General features: G+C 42.2%; 1 protein-coding gene across 2 annotated transcripts in view; it reads left to right on the top strand.

The window, feature by feature from the left end:
- Window positions 1-16,783, top strand: part of LOC122411920 (mucin-5AC-like) — a 93,456-nt gene extending 76,673 nt beyond the window's left edge. For both annotated transcript variants that reach the window (XM_043421029.1, XM_043421028.1), the window contains exons 3-4: window positions 8,831-8,983; window positions 12,131-16,783. In XM_043421029.1, the coding sequence (XP_043276964.1) occupies window positions 8,831-8,983; window positions 12,131-13,237 (1,260 nt within the window). In that variant the 3' untranslated portion in view covers window positions 13,238-16,783. The remainder of the gene's footprint in view (window positions 1-8,830; window positions 8,984-12,130) is intronic.
- Window positions 16,784-20,820: the final 4,037 nt, after the last annotated feature.

Here is a 20,820-nt window from a genome sequence, read left to right as displayed (position 1 = left end):
TCGAGCGATGTCTGCCGGATGAAGTGTCTTTCGCTGGGAGATAGCGCGGTGGAGGAGTCTCAGAGATCGCTGGGATAATGGAGTAAGCGGACGTCCATTCGCATCGGATTTGTATATATAGCAAAGTTCATGATACCGACGATTAAATCGCGGTATCTTGCCTCCCAAGTTCGATTTAACTCCGTCGCGGCGTCACATCGGGAGATAAAATCTTCGAATGCTCTGCTTTTTCTTCTTGTTTCATTGATCTCACAAACGGTTGAGTTTGAACATTAGGCGAACTCGTAAAGGGTACCTGTAAAGAGGAATATTGAGGATCTTGGAAATTAGCGTTTGCTAGTCGAAATTAAAGCGACGTCAAGAGAACACCGGAGAAGCGGGAAAAGATGTTCCCAGCTTCCATTCCAATTGGTCCTATCAAGGATTTCAAGTTTAGCTGTAACTTTATACGCTAGAGAATCGATAGTGGGTGGAAGAGACCTTGTGTACGAAGGGTGCTCCGAAGTGGCACTTGAATGACAAAACCTCGAGATCTCCTTCTTCCAACGCATCTGTTCTCGGTAAACCTCTTGAGAAAGCAATCTACACACACATATATATATATATTTATATATGGATATAAAGAGAATCTCGTAGGATGTCCTCGTCATCGAGCTAATTGCTATTCGCATGTTTTTGTCAAACCAAACCCTTTTGACATTTTCCTCGATACCGAAATCATTTAGTAAATGGATCTACGTCGCTTTTTCTCATTTTAGGGTAACAGAATGGAACAAGCTCGGCGGCAGCCAAGAATATTTTCATACCTTATTGCCCGGACATGTTCAAACATCATAAACATATGGAACAAAGCAGCCAGCGACTACATGTTTGCGTTTCTTTTGCATACAGAATCTTACAAAGGGGCTCTATCCTACGCGGAGTCGTTTTTTCCCATCTGTTTTTGACGTGTTCTGATAAAAGCTAGTGATATTTGCCAGCTCCTCGGGCCGAGCTGGAGAACGTGTTTCGTAATAAAGAAAAAGGGAGAAACCGAATCATCGATCCCCGTTGTTGATCGATGACTTTGAATTCTTCAAATAAATCCATCGCGAGGGTGGCTTGGCCTCTGCCACGCCGCTTAACCCCACACTCCTTTTCGTTCGACCGAACCTTTTTATCTTCCCCCTTCAGTGGAAAGCCTGCCCCGTTCTAGTCTCTCCTCCTCTCGCTCGCTTCTTTCTTGTTTTTCCCCATTCGTACACTCTGCATTTCATCGTTCTTTTTCTCAGTCCCCAAACTCGCGTCCTATTACCCACACCTGGATAAAACATATACAATAGTATTTCCGTATCCACATGGTCTTGGTTACGGTCTGGATAGCGATTCCTATATCTGTACATGCGTCCTCGCATATATATATGTGTGTACATCTATTTCTCTCTGTGGCTTCTGGCAACCCGTGCGCGGCACTCAACAGGGGCTCCGGTCGTTTGTCTAAATGGCTACTGGGTGGCCGGGTATGGCTCAGTTTACAGCCTCGATTCCCATTCCAACAAACCAAAACTAACCGAATCACATGCTCTCTCTCTCTCTCACACTCTCTTTTTCTGATGCTTTCCGTTACATTCGCATAGTTTGAGAAGACCTTGATTGTTTGGACAGGTGTTAGAGCCCTCAGTCAAAGAATTCTCGGCCATCCAACGACAGGTTCATACACATTAATCATTTCATGTGCATCCCTTTCTCAACTTCGCAAGCTTCCTTCCTCATTTAATTCTGTAATTCTCGAATTATGATGATTACTGTTTTTATTATTAAAAACAGTTGATTATTGACATTTGTTTGACCTCCATTCTAAGAAAGTTGGTTACGACTGTTCTCTTTTCTTTTTCATCTCCGCTGCATATTTCTTTAGCTATTTAAGGCACCTTCCGGCTCTGTTCCTTGCTTTTTATCGAGATAAAAAATGTGGTCTATTCTTACTTGTCTTCCCGTATGTACTGATGTATGGTAAATTATTGCGTTCGGAAGAGCAGAGTTAAGCCACGAGGATTGTACGATAAAACTAGCAAATATCGAAATTCGTTACGATTAACTCAAGTCTCGCGATGCTTGCTGGTAGCCCTGAAGTTCTGGGCAGCTATTAGCGTACGTGTGAATATGTTTGTATGCAGTTTTCGTGTTGAGAGAAGGGGAAAGAGCCGTCTCGAGCGTGGGCCAGGTATAAATGGCCATGGGGCCGCTTTGTGAACGCGAAATGAATTTATATTGCCGACGGGACAAGCCCCTTGCCCGCTTCGCCGTCGCGACGCGACACAATTTAATATATATAATATGTGCAATGCTACCGATGCAAGTACGTATATACTGCGAGCACACATCTAGTGTTCCTACAGCCAACGCTATTATAGAATACACGCGCATTCGGTCCGTCTATTTCTATATATATACACGTTATGTGGCCCCTTAAACCTCCCGCTCTAACTAAAGGTCGTATACACTCCATGCTCCAAACTACCCTTGGATATGGAGGTGTGTATGTAAAAGCAGAGGCGGGCTCTGCTACAAACCCGCTGGGTTTTCGTCCTGTTACGAGCCCAGCGAGTGAACAGTACACCGGCGCCAGAGAGTACAGAAACGAGCAACGGTATCAGCCAGACCAACTCTTTTCCTCTCTCCCTCTCTCTCTCCGCCTCTCTCGTTCTCTTCCCCTTTTCTCTCTTCACCCTTACGGTATGTTATATACGGGCACGTGGAATTTTTTTAATCCGATTCGGTGGCGCGAGCGCTCGCGTCTAACGGCCCTGGGGAAAGGGTGCCATTGTGTGCTTTTTTTTTTTTTTTATCTTTTTTTGTTTTCCATACTATAGCAAACACACGTGGGTGAGTAGCGATTTGCTCGTTTAAAATGCAAACGTCGAGTGACGCGCCGCTGTACGGATCCGTTGACGTTGTTTAAAAACACTCTCTGCGCGATGTATATAAATACATGAATATCCGGTTTTTTATGGATGCGCTGGCGAAAAGGACTCGAAAAATATATCGCAAGGAATATTAGATGCTGTGGTTAAAACTTCACACTTTTCTCGTGAAAATTACGGAGCTGGAAGAAATCCTCGGGTCAGACTGAAGGGACGATGATAAACGGGTTCACGGTAGAGAAATTTCAAATAGTGGGTTCACATGATTTTTTGTTTATCTGTAATTTTAAAAATGCAACTGATTTTCTCACGGTCTGCCAACCGAGGGCGACAACCTTGAATATTCGATTGACTAAGACACATCGAAATGATTCGATAAACTCGAATTTTGTCAGGATTACGTTTGAAAAAGGTGAATTTCTTGACTGCAGCGTTTTCCGGTTGAAGGCTTCACTTGCATGAGAGTCTCTCGGACTTCCTTCTTCCACCGAGATATCCGGGACTGCTCCCGGATACTCGAGATGTCGTGGAACGGGATCGCTCACTCTCTGGAAAAAGGTCTGACGAGCTAGCTCGTTTTTTTCCAGGATATTCGATTTTTCTTCTCGCGAAAAAACGTGCGCAAAAGTTCCCATTGAGAGAGCCAACAATGGGAATAGAGTTGGAAGGGAAAACAGCAATTAAAAAAAATTGGCTCGTTGCCCTTTATATAGGAAGGTAACGCGTTGTTTGGAGGATCTAGCTATATACGCCGATTATATTTCGTACGTTCGGAGTGCGGGCTCTTACCTAATCGCGGCGCCTCCTGAAACCCTCGAATTAACCCCACGCGGTCGTAGCAGCCTCGGCTGTATTGGCGGACTCACCCTCCGCTCCAACGCTACGAGCGAGACAGAGATAAACATCGAGCAAGGAGAAGAACCTCGTATGAGAGAAAAGAGCGAGATTGTTGCTGGTAGAGACCCTCGCGTGCTCTCTCGCCCGGCAAAGCTCTCGAATCGGGAATGGCTTTTTGTCGCGTCGATAAATCTCGATGGCGCGAAAGAAAGGATGGGATAGAAACGAAAAGAAAAAAAAAAGCAGAAGTAAAAAATGAGGAAAAGAACGAAAATGCGAGAAAGAGATGAAGTGACGAGTAGCGGGATACGAGAGAAATATAACCCGATAAAAAATGAACGAACGTATATAAAAAACTTGGGAGATAGGACGGTTCGCACTTAAACACATTTCCTTTAATGATACCCAGTTACATATTACGAGAAGATCGTTGCTTTTCATCTGTATATACCAAATACTCTAACACCACGGACTCCTACCGAAACATCGTTAGTGTACGAGCGTATACCAAAAACAAATACTCTGCAGCTTGACGCGTGTAAGAATCCTTGTACTTCACTTTGCGTCCCGCCCATAGATTTGAGTTTAAAAACCAGTTTTTTCGCTCTCGCCTTGGTCCTTTATTTACACCCTTGAAAACTTACTTGACCATTCCTGGTCTTGAGCTTAGGCAGAAACATCCAAATATTCGCGATTTGGGCCACATTTTTTTACCGACGTTCTTGATTTTAGTCAGCTTAAGTTCCGTAACGGGCCTAACTAGAACGAGTGGGTACCATTAATCATCGAGCTTTTTTTTACTGTTCCATTCGAGGTCGTCCGTGAATGATCATTCGGCCATTAATTTGCTGCGCCACATTGTTTTTTGAACTGCAGTTAATTTTTCGTTCGCTCGTAAAAGTCAATATTTCTTATTTTCTATGAATCATTTGATATTTTGTATCGAGAAAAAAGAAGCTGCTTATGTGGAATTGTGGCTCTGCAGAATACTTTGTCCCAAGTGTGGTTCGTCGTGTTAAAATCACGGTCGAGTGGCATTCATTAGGGACAATATGCGCGCGATGCAACAAATTTTATGATCGCCAAAAAAAGGTTTTTTCATTTCAAGAGCACATCGAGGGAATTTTAAAATCAAGTGAACGCGTTGCACCCCGATGTTTCGATTTCGAAAAAATATCACGATATCTCGCGTTCCACAGCGATCAATTTTACCGTAGCGATCCGTGTGCACGAGTCGTATAGCGCGCAGTATTGGAACCCGAAGGAATTTTTGTCCACAGTAGAATAAATGAAAACTCTCTGATACGGTTATGCCTCGGCATGGGTAACAGTGTCAATGAATCGTTCGCAAATTCATTGAACCCTTTGATTGCAATTCACTCGTATACGGAGAAGAATCATTGTACGATGAAAGATGTAGCTATATTTCACTGTCACCGCTTCTATAAACGCACCGTTTGCCAATTGTAGGTGACAAAGAACATTCTGATATTGGCCACTCCCTGACAAATAAACGCGCGCCCGTAACCATCCTGCAATTCCGTGCTGGGCCACATTGTTCTTTTTTATAATCCCATCAAACCGAACCAAAATTAACCATGCATACGCGACAGTGGGAAGTGGCAGAACAGAATAAAAGGCCGGATTTCAAGGCATGGCCCGTGATGAATCCGATCTTTGAACTGCGTATGATAACTCGACCCAGTTCAATTCTTTTTTCTTTATATCGTTCGCCCTTTCCACTTTTTCTTTTTTTTTCGATTCTCTTCCTCTTTATAGCACGTCCTCTCTATCCCTTTCCCTCTTTCTCATGGTGACACACAGCACCTGAAACGTGAACATTCAAGCGTCACGGCTTCAAAAACAGAGAGACCAGAAATAGCCAGAGAACAGTATCGATAGTTCAAACCATTCGTCGATTCGTATCGAATTTCGGAATTGCACGACCACCCTTCTCGATCAGAATCGTAATACTCGGTGTACACGGTCGATTCGATATGTACAAGAACATCAGCCTGGTTGAAGAACACTAGCAGAAACTGCATCAGCTTCCATCGCTCTCGAGCGTTTCTCCCTTCTCTCTTCTTCTCGATTCCTCTCTGTCTCGCTTTCCGCGCGCTATCTCGTTACCGATACGCTTCGGCATTTACGTTCCGACCCTGCGAGCGACATTCCTCGAAATTCATCCACCTGAAGTGCCTCCCGGAAAAGCGGAATTTCGTCACGATTGGTTTATCCCTGGAACGTGTAGTTTGAGCGTTGATTTTCATTGGTAGCCTTTGCTCCATTTCTCCCTGCGATCACTGTCCCAAAGTGCAAACTCATAAGAATTCGCGATTCCCCCATAGTCCGTATCTGAAGAAGACCCCTTTTTAAAAAGTCCCAGTCGAGTAAACGGATTCCTCAATTAACCCTAAAATTTCGAGAATTCGAAAACCCCTTCGAGAATTCGAATTACAAAACAATTTTAATCACTCCGAATTTCACCAAATGAATATGTTTCCAAGACGAGTCGACGGCCTCATTAATATGCAAAATACGTGACGATCCCACCGCATCTTCGTATCACTGCAAAATTCTCAATGCTGGAGGAACTTCTCCTTAAACCGGTTGACCATAAAATTGGGAGAAAAAACCACAACAACCTAAATCGAATTAAAAGAAAATTGGGTTACACACGTGGTCAACGTCTCGACATCGTGTAGCGGAACGAAATTTCCGAAAGTCACTGATATTTATAGCGATAGTATGCATATTAGGAGATCGTTGCGATTTTCGTATACGTGTATATACAGAACACAGTCTCTACGTATGGGAAGACATAAGCCTGGTTAAATATACATATAAATATGCAGAGGAACACTTACGTATACGTGCGGTACGTGTTCCGGGTTCGCTGGGTAGCGATTAACCCGGTATACACCCGATATATATAGACGCGCGTTTATATAAATATATACAGTAATAGTAAATCGAAGGCTGTGCCGGTTACGCATGCTGGGCTTCGGTTCGACGCATTCGACCTCGCACATTCACCACACGCTCGTTATAGCCGTCCGATACGCGCATTGCGTGACGCAGTCCGCCGGCAGGCGACAGGATGCCGAACACACGCTTCGTGCGTTCAGCTGTGAAACTCACCCCCCTGTTCGATTCAGCGCACGACCCTCTAATGGTTGTATGTATGAGCACATAGCATACGCATCCATGTACATATAGCGGTGCGCAGAAGGTTTTATATATAGCAAGGCAGGCCTCTCGGTGACGTCAACTTTCTCTCTTTAAAAGTTGCTCTCTTCATCCCACGCAGGCCTATTCCATTGGGGTATCCGAAAACGGAATGGAGCTTTAATTCGTACACGTGCACGATTCGTCCATCCATACGTTATCGTTTTTATACCCCGAACTCAAAAACGCCGAAGGGGTTTATGGACACTTCTGTCTGTTATCCGAACCGGTCCTCGTGCGTGCATATCGATAAATGACGAACTCATGAATAAAACGTTGGTTTTTTCGCACGCTTCGAAGCATACACAATATATTTGGGGTTATATACTTTTTTCTCTATGTGCTTCTGAGGGATGCCTCCTCGATGTGCGGTGCATTGGTTTGCGCCGATGAGTGATAAAATATACTTTATCAGGTCACTTGGTCAATTACCATTGGCGTTTGGAAATGGTGGCATTGCGTGCTGGCAAATGGTTTTCGGACGTGCACTCTGGATAGGGTGGATGCAGCGCAGGCTGCTTATGACCGTGATCTTTTATGCCGAAATATCGTGTCCGAAGTTCTGGAATGTTTGGAATCGTATAAAACGAGACGATTTCATATTTTTTTTCGATTTTCTCAATTTGTTTTCAAGCCGCTTTCTTGGCTTTTGGCTGGTCAATGTTTATTTAACTGACGTTCAGCATACAGCGAGGTTTCGATCTGTCGTACGAGTTGAACTAATTATCCATTAAGGATCCAACGGTACGTGTCATTGTTTCCTTAAGCCTTGTGGATCTTTTTTTCATACCGAAAAGAGGCTCGATTTTCATACGCTGAAAGGCTACCTTTTGTTTCGCCCCCTCCGGAAAGCTACAGATTTCAAAGCGGCTTAGAGTGCCTTGATCCAGCAGCCCGCGAGTATCGGACATTGTTATACACGCTGACCGCAACCCCTTAGCGTAGACGCCACCACCGCTGTATAAGTTCCACGAGTTCGGCTCTTTCAGCCCTTCAACAGGTGTTTAGGGAAATACAATAATGTCGCGCAAGCGCCGCAAACTTCTCGACTTGTGAAGTTCCAGCCCACAAGTGGGCTGGGGAGATCAGTCTCATGTCGAAGAGGATTTCTCGTTGACCTTATCGTCGACGTATTTCCTACCGTCAATTAACATTTGCATGATTATTTACCCGCTCCGTCCGGCCGATAATGGGGACGGAACTCCCTCGGGCGCCCCAGCGCTCAGCAAACGTTGAGCATGTTGTTCTTAAGTGAATTATGCAGAAATCTAGTGCGTACCGCATCATGTGGAATTATGGTTGCTTCATGCCACAAAAGTTACGCTATTTTACAATAAATATGAAAAGCTCTGGAAGCCTCGGTCGGAGCGGATTTTCCTACTTTTTCGTCCGCACGACTCTACCACATTTTCATCCGAACTAGTCGCTGGTTTAGCAGGTCGCTGTTGTAACATTACCAACTTATGGTTCCATTGAAATACGAGAAATCTTCATGTCTGATCGTCGGTAAAACAGCACGCTCGTACCAGGCATGGTAACGCTTCGACTTTAGGATCGCCAGCGCCCTACCGAATCCTAAACCACCCTCGCTGAAGTTGAACCACCCTCCGCTAGGGCGCGCCATCACTTTTCAGGCATTTTTCTACTCATTTTATCGTTTCGATTCAAATGAGGGCTTAACAACCATTTTTTAGGAAATTATTCCTGCTGTTTGGAGATGAATCCTTCGAAAATCTTTCAAAAATTTATTCTTAGACTTTACAAAGGTGGACAAGTCAAAAGGAAAAGAAAAAACTCCACTTTTCAACAAGAATAAACTCACTGAACACAAGCGTTCATTAAGCATTTTATTCTCATTGCAGGCTTTAAACGGTGCGGAAGGAACTGTGCCACCAGGCAGAGTCTATAAAAAAGTTGCTATAGTCGAAAATTTTTTCGACATCATCCATGCGGTCCATGTTGATCTGGAGGGCCGACCCGGAAAACATGCTGGACAGAAACGTACCTATAGGACGGTAAGTAAAGATTGAATCAAATCTATTCCTTCATTCACTTTTCTACCATGCAGTATCCCTCGTTCTCTGGGCTGTACAGCGATGTGAATGAGGACTGCCAATTATGCATTTTTCAGACATAAAAAAAAACAATTCAGAGATCTCCCTTTGTTATTATATTTATGATTTTATGATTTTATGATTTAGTTTTATTTTCGATAGTTGCTAAGAGTTTGGATGATTTTGTATGGACTGTATGATTGTATGATTTTCGATTTTGTATGATTTCGTACGACTCATTACCTGCTTCTGTTTCGCACATTGGATTTCTACTTACGTTGGTTTTACTTTAATTTTATGTTACCTTTATTTTGTTAATTTTTCATTGTAAACGGCTTAGTTACCTGAAAGTCGACACTGAGGCAAATGCCTCTTATCAAATCTCTATGACTAGATTGTATTTTCCCTCTTCCAAGTTTAACGATTCGCACTGATTTGGAAATATTTCAAGGCCTCCAATGCTCGATGATAAATTCTGTCTGCAAGATTCCCAAGGATAGTTTAGGCCCAAAGAAACAACATGTGCAAATTAGCAGCACTGTACATACCGAAGTATCCGGTAATGTGTGATAAATATAGTGTATTAATTCTCTATTGAAAAATTCAACATTCCACCAGCGTTCGAATTCAAATCGAAAGTACATAAAAACTGCATTTTCATACTTCCGAGAAATGCTTCCTCGAAAGTATTAGTATCTGATGGCATAATACGACATCCATATTTTCTGATTTTCAATGAGATGTAATCTCTCGAGAGTTGTGAATGGCGCGGGAGGCATCGAGGTATTCAAGCATCAAAAACTCGATACTATATGTCATCTCGTGTGTTCCGGGAGTATGTAGTCGCGTAAACCTCTCTCCAGGGTATCATACCAGTATATTCTATGTTTTTCCCTTTTCCTCTCGTTTTTATCTATTCCAGTTCATCTTTTTTCCTCTCTCGCTCTCTCTGACTTTTGCTCGCGTTCTCTTTTATATAAATCTCATCATCTCTCTCGTACTATCGGTGCTTTGTCCGCCTCTCTCTCTCTCTCTCTCTCACTATCTTTCCTTCTTCCTCTTTCTCACTCATCGACTCTTCCGTCTCTGTGCCATCCATCAAGCCCCCTTCCCCTGCGCCGCGTCTAGTCTCCCATCTCTCTCACTCTTTTATTTCTCCTGCTCTTTCTCTTCTTCCGTCCTTCCCTTTCTCTCGTTTCAGCTATTTATCTCCGTTGCTCTCTCGCTCCACACCGCGATCTGCTTGTGATTCAAAACCTCAGGACACTTGTTGCATTGCCTGCTTATTCTACAAGCGGTCACACACGTCTACATTTATATTACGTATATCTATACTACAGTGAATACTATGCGTGCTGTATTTTCGTAAAGTACGCGCATATTACCACGAAATGCGGCATCGTGTACAAGCCGCTTAATATTGCGGAAACTTTAACACCAAGTCGCTATCTCATTCGTGCAATGTATACATGCACATTTATGAATTCTCATTAGCAAATGAAACGAAGGACTCAAATTGTTCTGTCTCTCGTACACAATCGAGCTCTCGCGTTCATACATCATCCAATTTATCGAGCATCACAAATCCTGCGGTATGGAACAGCTCAGCTTTGCTGCTTGAGTCTTTCCGGCTTTGAATCTCGTCGTTTTTGGGATACTAATAAATTAGGGGGATAATCATCGAACATGTTTTCTCATATTATTGCAGTTATTGATAAAATACACGTGCTCGAATATGTTTTGAATGAAAAACTTGGATGACGGTGGCATTTAAAAAGTAGCAAATTTTCCTCGAATGTAAGAGTCCAAAGTCATCACTCCTGGTATGTCATCACTCCTGTCGCAATTTTCAACGAATTTGAAATTTGCTGTATACAGTATATTAGATTAAAAAAAAGTATCGTTGTCCAAATAATGTTGAAGGACGATCGAAAATGATAAAAATAATTTTTTCATTAACCAATCTGAAGCTACGAGCGCCACGTTTTTATGCAACGATAAAATAATTAATAGTATCTTACTATATATCATATGGAAAAATAATATTTGAAAAATGAAATTTGAGTATCAATGTTTTCATGCTGGCTAAAAGTGGATAATGTCCGAATCTCATAGCTCCGAATAAATAACGTTCGACAGTAAAAAATGTAGCTACCACACTGTGAATTCGATTGAGGGAAGTTAGCTTCGCGGCTTCGAAGGAGAGTTTTATTCTCGTAGCAGCAGCAACAGCAGCAGCAGCAGCAGAGGAGGCGGCGTGACTTTGAGACTCCGTCCCGTGTCGAATCGAGTGACGTCTTCATTCGCAAAGGAACCGGGAGAAAGAGAGAAGGAGAGCTTGTACTATTCTGAAACAGTCTACAATGCCGCTCTTCGTTTCACGTTCGCAGGCGCACAAGCCTGGAGTAAATCTTATCGAATTACCTTCTCCAGAGCGTTATATACATAGTTATATTACAGAGGTAACCTTTGCCTTTCTCGGATCCCACAGGCTCTCATTCTTGATTGAGTTACGCCACCCAACTCTCTATCCCTCGACGACTCCTTAGAGGGAAACGTTTCCTATTAAGAACTGGGAAACATGCCTCCGGCAGCATACCACCCTTCCCAACACGGAGACATCAAAGTTTCGTTCCCGCACTCGACGATTCAACCGTTCTCTCGCATCCACCAAATCCTTATCCCGTCTACGCTCATCGTTCGTTCGGTAAAGCTCGCTCTCGTTAAACATTTCGTTGATAAAAACTTGCTTAAATTTGAAAAAGGTATCTGCAAACAGGAAATCTGTCCAATCTTTCCGATGAAAAGGGGGTTCGGTGAAGTGCCCACGTACAGCGAGGATGGAGTTAGTTTGAAATACAATGCCTCGTTGCTTCACGAAAAAGTTTAATCCTTGAGAATTACACGAATATCATAATCCGCATTAATGATACGGATTCCTCAGTATTTTAACACAACCTTAAATAAGAGCTGTTTTTAGCATTTGCCATTCTGTAAGGTGATTCATAGACTCGCCGGATTTGTTTTTCGATGTCTAATGAAAAAATTGCGCCTATGATCGGTCTGAATTCATCCGCGTAACCACACGTTTCTCATTCGTTGTTGCAGATCACAGAGACGTACGCTTTTTTACCAAGAGAGGCGGTGACACGTTTTCTTCTTGGTTGTACGGAATGCCAACGTCGCCCGAGAACGCCGAGTCCGAGTAATCTCTCGAATCAATCGCAAGCTCCGATCTCATCAGGGTCCGTGTCAGTGACGTCGACGATCGGAGTTACGGGTACAACGACGACGGCAACGACGCGAACGAGGACACCAACACCAACGGTTCCAGCTCCGAGTGCAACAACGACGACTCCTTTGAGCCCGACTCCAGCAGCGACAGCACTCTCGGCGTCACAGCCACGGCAAAGCAGTCCAAAGCCACGCGAAGCAAGCCATCCACCCGAGAGCAAAAGTTTATTTAGCTACAGACATCAGAAGCACCAGCAGCGAAATTGCACCGCGGAAAAGCCGGAGAAGGATCAAGACGCCGAGAGAACGGAAAAGGACAAAGAGAGAGAAACTAAATACAATCCGTTGAGCATTACGAATTTACTGAAAAAAGAACCAACGGTAGTGAGCACTAATCCATTCACGGTCAACGAGGCCATCGCCGAATCACGCAGAACCCCGGAATCAGATCGTGCCAGTTCCCGAAGTTCGGCATCTTCGAAAAGGAAGAGAATGCTTCCCGAGGGTCGTACGCCATCGCCACCACCCTCCCTACCATTACCAACGCCCTGGAGCCCTGGACTCGATCCGAAGAATACACCGATCGATTATAGTCTTCCAATAACTACGGCGTACCTGAAGCATCAACAAAGAATATTAGCCGAAAAGAACAAGGCCATGGAGGCGGCCTCGTTCGAAGAGGAGCGCGAACGCGAGGCTAGAGAATCGTCACCCATTGACGTCGGCTACGATGGAGAAGATTACGCGTCGTATGAGAGAGATCGTTTTTCACCGGCTGCTGGTCTCATCGATACCAACCTCAATCTACTTGCAACTATTCAACATTTACACTGTCAAGTAATGTTGGCTCTCACTGAAAGGCTCAGACCCTCGGTGATACCGACGTCGTTGATGCTACCACCGGCAACCGGAATTCTCCCCAACATACTCATGGGTTCCGAATTCGCTATTTCTAGTTCCATGGCACAGCGATACTCGTGAGTTTTGAGAGATAACCGATCATCCGGCAGAGTTCAGTTGGATAGAGTGCAAGATCAAAAAACTATCCGTACGGGTACGTCATTTTCCAATGTGGAATAATAACGGTTAGCTTCAAAGTCAACCTCCGTCAACACGTGCTGCTGCTCTGGACCATTCCACTGGCAATTTTGGAAGCTGTGCCGAAAAATCTTTTCGTCTTATCACCATCCTTTGGCAAAGGAAATGATGTTTTTCTTTCGAGTATCCGCTTAATTTCACACTAAAATGTTGCTCTGAAGTCAACCCAATTCAGTTTGCTGGGATACCCTCTATTTTTTCCGCATCGACATTTATATCGACCAGAGCTCGAAGAAGGTTTCATGAGGCGTAGCATTCCAGACAGTGCGAACAAGATTAGACGCAGGAACACACGGAGCTCAAGTATCAAGCATTCTGGGTCAGGTAAGCCACTTTTTTGACAGCCAACTCTGATATTTTTCGTGGTAACGCGGACAGCAAGCTTGTGTGGCTGAGAGACAAGTACGATGCAGTTTCATCCTTCACTGATCATTTTTTCTTCCATGAACAATCATTTCAACCTTTTTTCTTTTCACCTCTGTATATAAATTATTTTTTCTGATTGAACGATGAAAGAAGTTTTCAAGCCTAAAGCTAATTCGGTATTATCTTTTGAACGTATTATTCTTGTAAGTGATTTTTGCAACGTTTATTACGAATCATTTCAACTTAAGAATGTCATCATTATTTCATGATAATTTTTTAGTTAAAACAGAGTATTAGCTGTTCACAAATACCAATTTTTACATACACACTCAGCTGCAAGGAAATGCCATAATGTGTTTACGAGCATTTGACAAAAAGACTACGAAAAATATGGGAGATGGTACGTTGAATGAACATGGCTTACAGAAACGAGAATACTTTTTCCAAACGAAAGAACTAGTCGCAAAAAAAATTTGTAAAAGATTCATCATGTCGTATATCCCATTATTCCCAATGTAATTCGGCCAATTATCTACAAATTTTCGATTCCCCAGGAATCGTTATTCTTTGCAATCAATGGATCTGTGTAATTTTCGTTGATTTTTATTCGTATGGAAATTCCGCGATGGAAGGTCTGAGCTCCTCGCAATATTGACCAAAGCTTGACATATGCGAGAGGAAATCTCGAAATGGACGTGAACCGAACCATTGATAAGCTTTCAGCCTGCGTGACATGTGCGCTATCTGTGGTACGTTGGTCCACTCGCGATCTCTCCACTAACTACTAATTGAACAGTTTCGTTATCGAAAATACAGCTATCTTAGGACGACTGTAAATACATTTCAGGTCGTCCAATTACACTGCTTCTCTAATTGATGCAACATTGAAGCATCTTGTTGCAGTTTATTTAACAATAGACATTACCATAGCGATTTTGTCGTCGTGGGCCCATGAAAGATTCGTGCAAAATCAAGTTGCCTGTTAAAAGACATTTTTACACGAAACTTAAGAGCAAATTTTCGTATTTTCTGATGAGATCTCTGATGTGAGATGCCACGGTTTTCTATATGAAATAACATTTGAAGTCACAATTTCAAACACAATGGACTCATAAAAAAGTCATTCAAATCCTATAACATTCAAGCTTTTCTTATTTTTTTTTCTTTCATTATTGTTATTGCAGTAACATTATTACAAGAGAAAGTGAGTGCATTTCTATCCCATTCAATTTCGTTGAATGAAATGGATTTATACTCTTCTTCTTTTTTGATCTATAGTTGGGTTCAAATCTCGCCTCAGTCTTCTCAACATATTTTTTCCGATAGAATTGTTCGAATGGGTTTTGAAAATTTGTCGGTATTCCTCATAAGCGGTATACGAATTTTCTCGTACAACAAAGCACTTTTCACAAACCTTCAAATACAAAATTGAGATTTTGTAAACAATATTATCGAACGTATAAACGAAAAAACGCGTAACAGCGAACCTTAGACACGCGAAAAAAAGCTTTGTGAAGTAAAAGCACGGCTTTAAATTTCTGGATCAAGCTTGCGACAATAATTAATGCCAACAAAAATGCTGGTAACGGATGTTTGAAGACATTGCCACTGACGACGACGTGACATTATCACCTCTTAACTGCCAACTTGATTCTGACGTAGAATACACAACAAAATTGTATTGCGTCACAGTTTTACCGCATCGTGTAACGATGTGTCGTAAACGTATCCAAAAAGCTTCCATCGTCAGAGACAAAAATAACAAATGTATTAAGATAATAAAATAAACGGACAAATATTCGCTTCTAGTGAATGTGGTAAACGAAGGGTGAGGTTGGCCGGTGAATAAACCGACAAATTCGATGCTTTCCATAACCGTGTTCCACACTGATTATGTGGTGATCGTACGTTAGTTAATTGACACAAAAGAGAAAAGGGGTTTAGAGATTAAACCGTGAATTCCATTATTTTTGTACAGAGAATTTCACCTAATGGGAACTAATAATATTTACCAACAACAAAATAGTCTTTGTTTCGAAGGTCTCGATCCTTCAGTTTAGTACGTCACGCTGATGTCTCAAGTATTTGCCACAAGCACAATGTGTTGAAACGCATACAGAAGAGAAAATAATTACGGGTATAAATTTGATAGCTTAGCAGCATAAACTTTGGAGTTACAATTATTTCGGCTTTCTCGCCTTTCATCACGTAGTCACCTGCTCCAAAGACAACTCCTCTAGGAATCTCCGTACATGATCTAAATCTAATGCTGTCGTCGATGGCAGTGCTTGCCCTGGTGAAGTAGTGCAAACGTTTGTCGCTGGTTTTTTTTTTTTCCTTTTTGAGGCGATACACGCAGCTCTGGTTCGTCGAATAATAAATTTTCATCACTCAATAAGTGCTGATAACTCGGCACACACTCGGAGAGCAATTATGAGAGTGAGACAATGGCACGTGCCAACCGAGTACGATGATACGAGGAGGGAAAATAAACGGTTGATTGTGTAAATGCGCGGGACTTGCTTGCTGGAAAGGCCAACTTCACTTAGAGTCTAAATTCATTTCCTTCTCTCGAAGAGTCTGACCATTGTATTAGGCTTCGTGTGTATAATTACCATTTACCAACTTAGCATATAGTAGGCAGTATTCGGTAAATGTACATTATTCGGTAGATGTGGGTAGTGATTGAAATAAGTATAAAAATTATAACAAGTTTCGTGGTCACACGAGCACTGCGATATCTTGTACAGCCCAAATAATTTCAGCGATTCGAAGATAAAACGAAGCATAAATCAATTTTCGATTGAATAAACAGGTTCGATAATTGTCGTGAAAGTAGTAGACTCTTCTCTATACAAATGAATTCTATATAATTTTGTACATAACAGTAGTCGAGTAGAATAATGTGGGAGTATAAGAAGCGTAACAACTATTTTCAATAGTAAATGCGAGGATGTTGAACCGTTGAATTAAATTAGTCTACGGATAATCGTGTCATTTGTTCTACGAAATATGTACATCCAAAAACTTTTCAATTATCAATATTAAACATATATATCATCATTGTTGATATTATAAATAGAAAATATTATTATAAGTATTATTATTATCATCATGAGTGTTATTATTATCATTATTATTAGTATTATTATTATTATTTTAATTTTTATTATTATTATTATTATACATACATTGCACAGCAATCAATTGAAAAAATATAAAGAACCTCATTGCCAGTATTTATTTCAAATGATGTTTTTTTATGTGTTCAAAACCTCGTCCATCTTGCATAGGATTTATTGACGAAAATAATACTCGCATCAAAAAGAAGCGGAAATTCTTCGATCGATTGGAGTTGTCTACATTATATAGTTAAGGTAAAAATAAATTGTTTCGAAGCACCGAGAGAACGATCGTGAAGTTTTCCTTGGCACTCGCAGGTAACGCTTGAAGATCTTTTCCACCCCATCTGGGTGCCGACAGGATTGTGTTCTCGGCTCCAGTTCCATCGACTATGCTATACCCCCTGCCTAGGCACTTTTGCCAGTCCCCCTCAATTTTCCTTCTTCGTTTTCATCTTCATACCATTCGCTCATCCACGCTTTTCAGCTTTTCTTTCTTACTCTCTCCTTTCCTTTCTTCTCTCTCCGCCCTCGATTTCGCCCTGAAATTTTCCGACCCTTAGGAAAACTCGAGCCTCGCTATCCCCACAATCCCAATAAGGCTCTGGCCCTACCATCCTGGCATCTTCACCCTTGAGCTACCCTCTTATATCCCTCCCCATGACGTTGCCTATCTCGCTATATACTACACCACCGTACGAATGAGTTTGTGGCAATTTGGACCGTCGTTTTCATTGCGGTATATTTTTACTACATCGAAAAAGTCGACCACAACTAGCTTAATTAAGTGCTTGTTCGGCTTAGAGTCTGGGGAAAGTGTTTGGGTTCTCGAATATTATGCCAGGTAAAGGCGATCGTTTTTCAGAATATCCATTCGCCGATAATTGTAGTAAGTGTAATCGGGCAAACGATTCTTCACATTTTATCGAGCTAAACATTCCCAGTATTGTATCAATCTCAATCTTGTATAAATTTGAGTGGATACATGTTCAACAGTTGCTGGCATTTGATCTCTAATTCCCCTGTTGATTCTGAGATCACTGATCTGACTCGATGTGAATCGTGTTAAGCAACGATGATGGATTTTCTTTCGGGAAAAAACCAATCGGTTCGCAGTTTTTTTACGTTCTAATCAATTAATCAGAAATATATATTTCGAATTGAAGCATGAAAAAGGTTTGAATCAATCGGTACATGAGTAATGAGAGGATTTCCATGGCTTTCCATAAACTAAAGATTTTTAATCAAAGAGTTAAAGTTTCGAAACATTGTCTGATTAGAAAATTGGGTTGCTTAAGAGTTGAGCTTCGTACACCGAAAAGATTCAAAAATCTACATTCATTTTTTGATAACTAAACAATTCGTGGGACCATGGATCCTATGCAGAAGGCAGTGCTGCCATCTAAACGCGTCTGGCTAACTCGCCATGTGTGTTACCTGCGAATTTTCGGAGTTTTGAGCCTTCTGAACTTTCTTTATCGGAATCCCAGGCTATCTGAACTGCAGATTTCTTGCATTAACTTGATATATCAAATTTTCCATGATTAAAATTTCTGGATTTCATGGTACGTCAAATATTACGAATTCGAAGTTTTGTAAATCGTAGCACTGATCGTCCTAATAGTATTTCTTCAATTTTTTATACTTTTTTTAAAGCCATTTTCTTTTGACTGCTACTTGTAACGTTCAACATCATCACAGACTTTCGCTGGCATAATTTTTACGAAACTTGTTGATTTCCGATGATAAAAACTCAGAATTTTGAGCGGTCAGGGCACTGAAACTTCGAAATTTCAACCCGCCTCTTACGAACTCTGCGTTGTCTGCATTGTTAACGAAACTCTACTATATCGCTCATTGTTGTTATCGATTGGACCATCCAGGCCCCGTCAGTGTCATGACGAGGCTAGACAGAGGCTGCTTGACGTAGAAATTACTTGACACAATGGGGGCGGCCCCATTGTTTTGATAGATACAAATGTACGTAGAAGGACCAACGAGCTCTTTCATGAAAATTTCTTGAAAACGGTGAACCAGTAAAATGAGCTCACTTTTTGAGTTTTTGAAACAATTATTTTCGTTTAATGATCAAAAAAGAGCCACATCCTTGCGAAAAATTAAATAAAATTCCTTCATCGCTAACGCCTATTTAAAGTTTTGATCCCAAGTAGAAATTACCAGAGTAAATACGTACTGGAATAGCGTACCAGCGACTAAGCTTATCGCAAAGGCGTCAAGTCAGACAATTGAAAAAAATTATTTTTCCGATATTCACAAATTCAATTCTCGTTTGCATGTGATGCGTGAGTACTGACCACGTTATAGGGGAGCTTTACTGACGAAATTCTCTTTTTCTATCCGCCAGTTTCTCTCCCTGTCGCGCACGCTCTATTGAATCGGATTCCGACGTACTTTTTTTTTCTTCTCTACAGTTACGCTCTATTCAGACTGAAATCCATTGTTCTTTGGGGAATAACTCATGAAATCTGTCATACTTCCCACACAAGTTGCTCCAGTTTTTCCTGGGATGCGCCCGTGTACATCACTCTGCTTCGGAGAGGCCTCATACGTGGCCTAAATATCGGAGAATGATCAAAAAATCATTTTGCTATTTAGAGCCTGAACAGAAATAGCAGTCAAGTAATGTTCGGGAGTTTCCTCATCCTGAAGTCGCATACGTGCGAAATCACACTAGTCGTAGAATTAAGGTCGTCATTTGTAAAGGATACAGTCCCTAGCACGCAAATTTTGAGAAAGCAAAACTTCATCAATATTTCTCCACACCTTAATCCTTATGCAGCATCGAGACGAGTGACGATTGCTAAATCTTTACGAGATCACGAGTTAAATACAAGGACGAAGTTTGTCGTCACGAATTGCAGCAAGCTCGAGATACTTCCCTCTTATTTTCTCGTTATGTTCCGTCTTGAAGTACAGGAGAGGCACGGGGCAGCGGGGGGGAGTAAGAGCTAGGTCACCCTATCCTGGCTGTAGAAAGGAGACGGTAATATCGGACGCGTCCGAGCTCGAGGGTAGAGCTTGGGCTCCAGAATGTGAGGGATGATTTTGGAGATAGCTCGAGGGTCACTTTATTGCGTGGCCTCTCCCTCTTTCCCTTCTTGCTCCCTTGTGTCTATCTCCTTCCCTCGTAAAGCTCCATCCCTTGAGCTACGTAGGAGTTGTCGAGGTGGAGTGAGGCAGTAGTGCTGTAGGGTTTCGGATGGAAGAGGCGGAGCAGCTGAAGAAGGGTGCGGGAGGGCGCGGGGTATACATACAGCTTCTGCTGCTGCTACCACTCGGTCGGAGGGATGCCAGAGGGTTTTCTAGATGGTTCTCGTAGATGGGTGGGTGGCTGGGTTTGCGAAATGGAAGCTCGTTGCTGGAGTAGTGGGCGAATGAGGACCAGGGGTTGTTGTACATTGGTGCGAGGGAGAAGATCGGAGGGTTTCGGTGAGAGACGGCAGGGAGGAGATGGAGGTGAGTCTGCAGAGTCTCAGGAGGGTGAGTCTGGCGCCAAGGTGTCGGTCTTCCTATCCATTTATAGCGTTTCGAGCACAGCTCGATTCGGTGCGTATCTACGCGCAAATTCTCTCGACGCTTTCCACTGTTATCTTTCTTTTGCGTCTGTTTGGTGCTGTGGATTTTTTATATATTTATTCAATGCGAAATTCCTGGTCAAATTTAAGTAAATGACTCTGTTGACGTCATTAAAGATGTGGCGATGAATTAAAAGCAGCGTTCGAGGTTTATTTTTTTAGCATAAAAACAATTCTTTTTCACCGTCCAGATGGATTTAAACGACTTTCATATTCATGTACTCGTCTATAAAGAGTGAAACGCTCGAAAACAAGATTCCGCATTTATCGCTCGGTTGCGAAGATAAAGATGAGAAACTCGTAGGTTCTTGAATTAAATTGAGCATCGGACGCGCGCGGTATCCCCGCGATCCTCGAATTTCTCGTTCAAGAGCGGAAAAAC

Source organism: Venturia canescens, chromosome 6, assembly GCF_019457755.1.
Source record: "Venturia canescens isolate UGA chromosome 6, ASM1945775v1, whole genome shotgun sequence".
Taxonomy (NCBI): domain Eukaryota; kingdom Metazoa; phylum Arthropoda; class Insecta; order Hymenoptera; family Ichneumonidae; genus Venturia; species Venturia canescens.
This window is presented reverse-complemented; position numbering and strand designations above follow the sequence as displayed.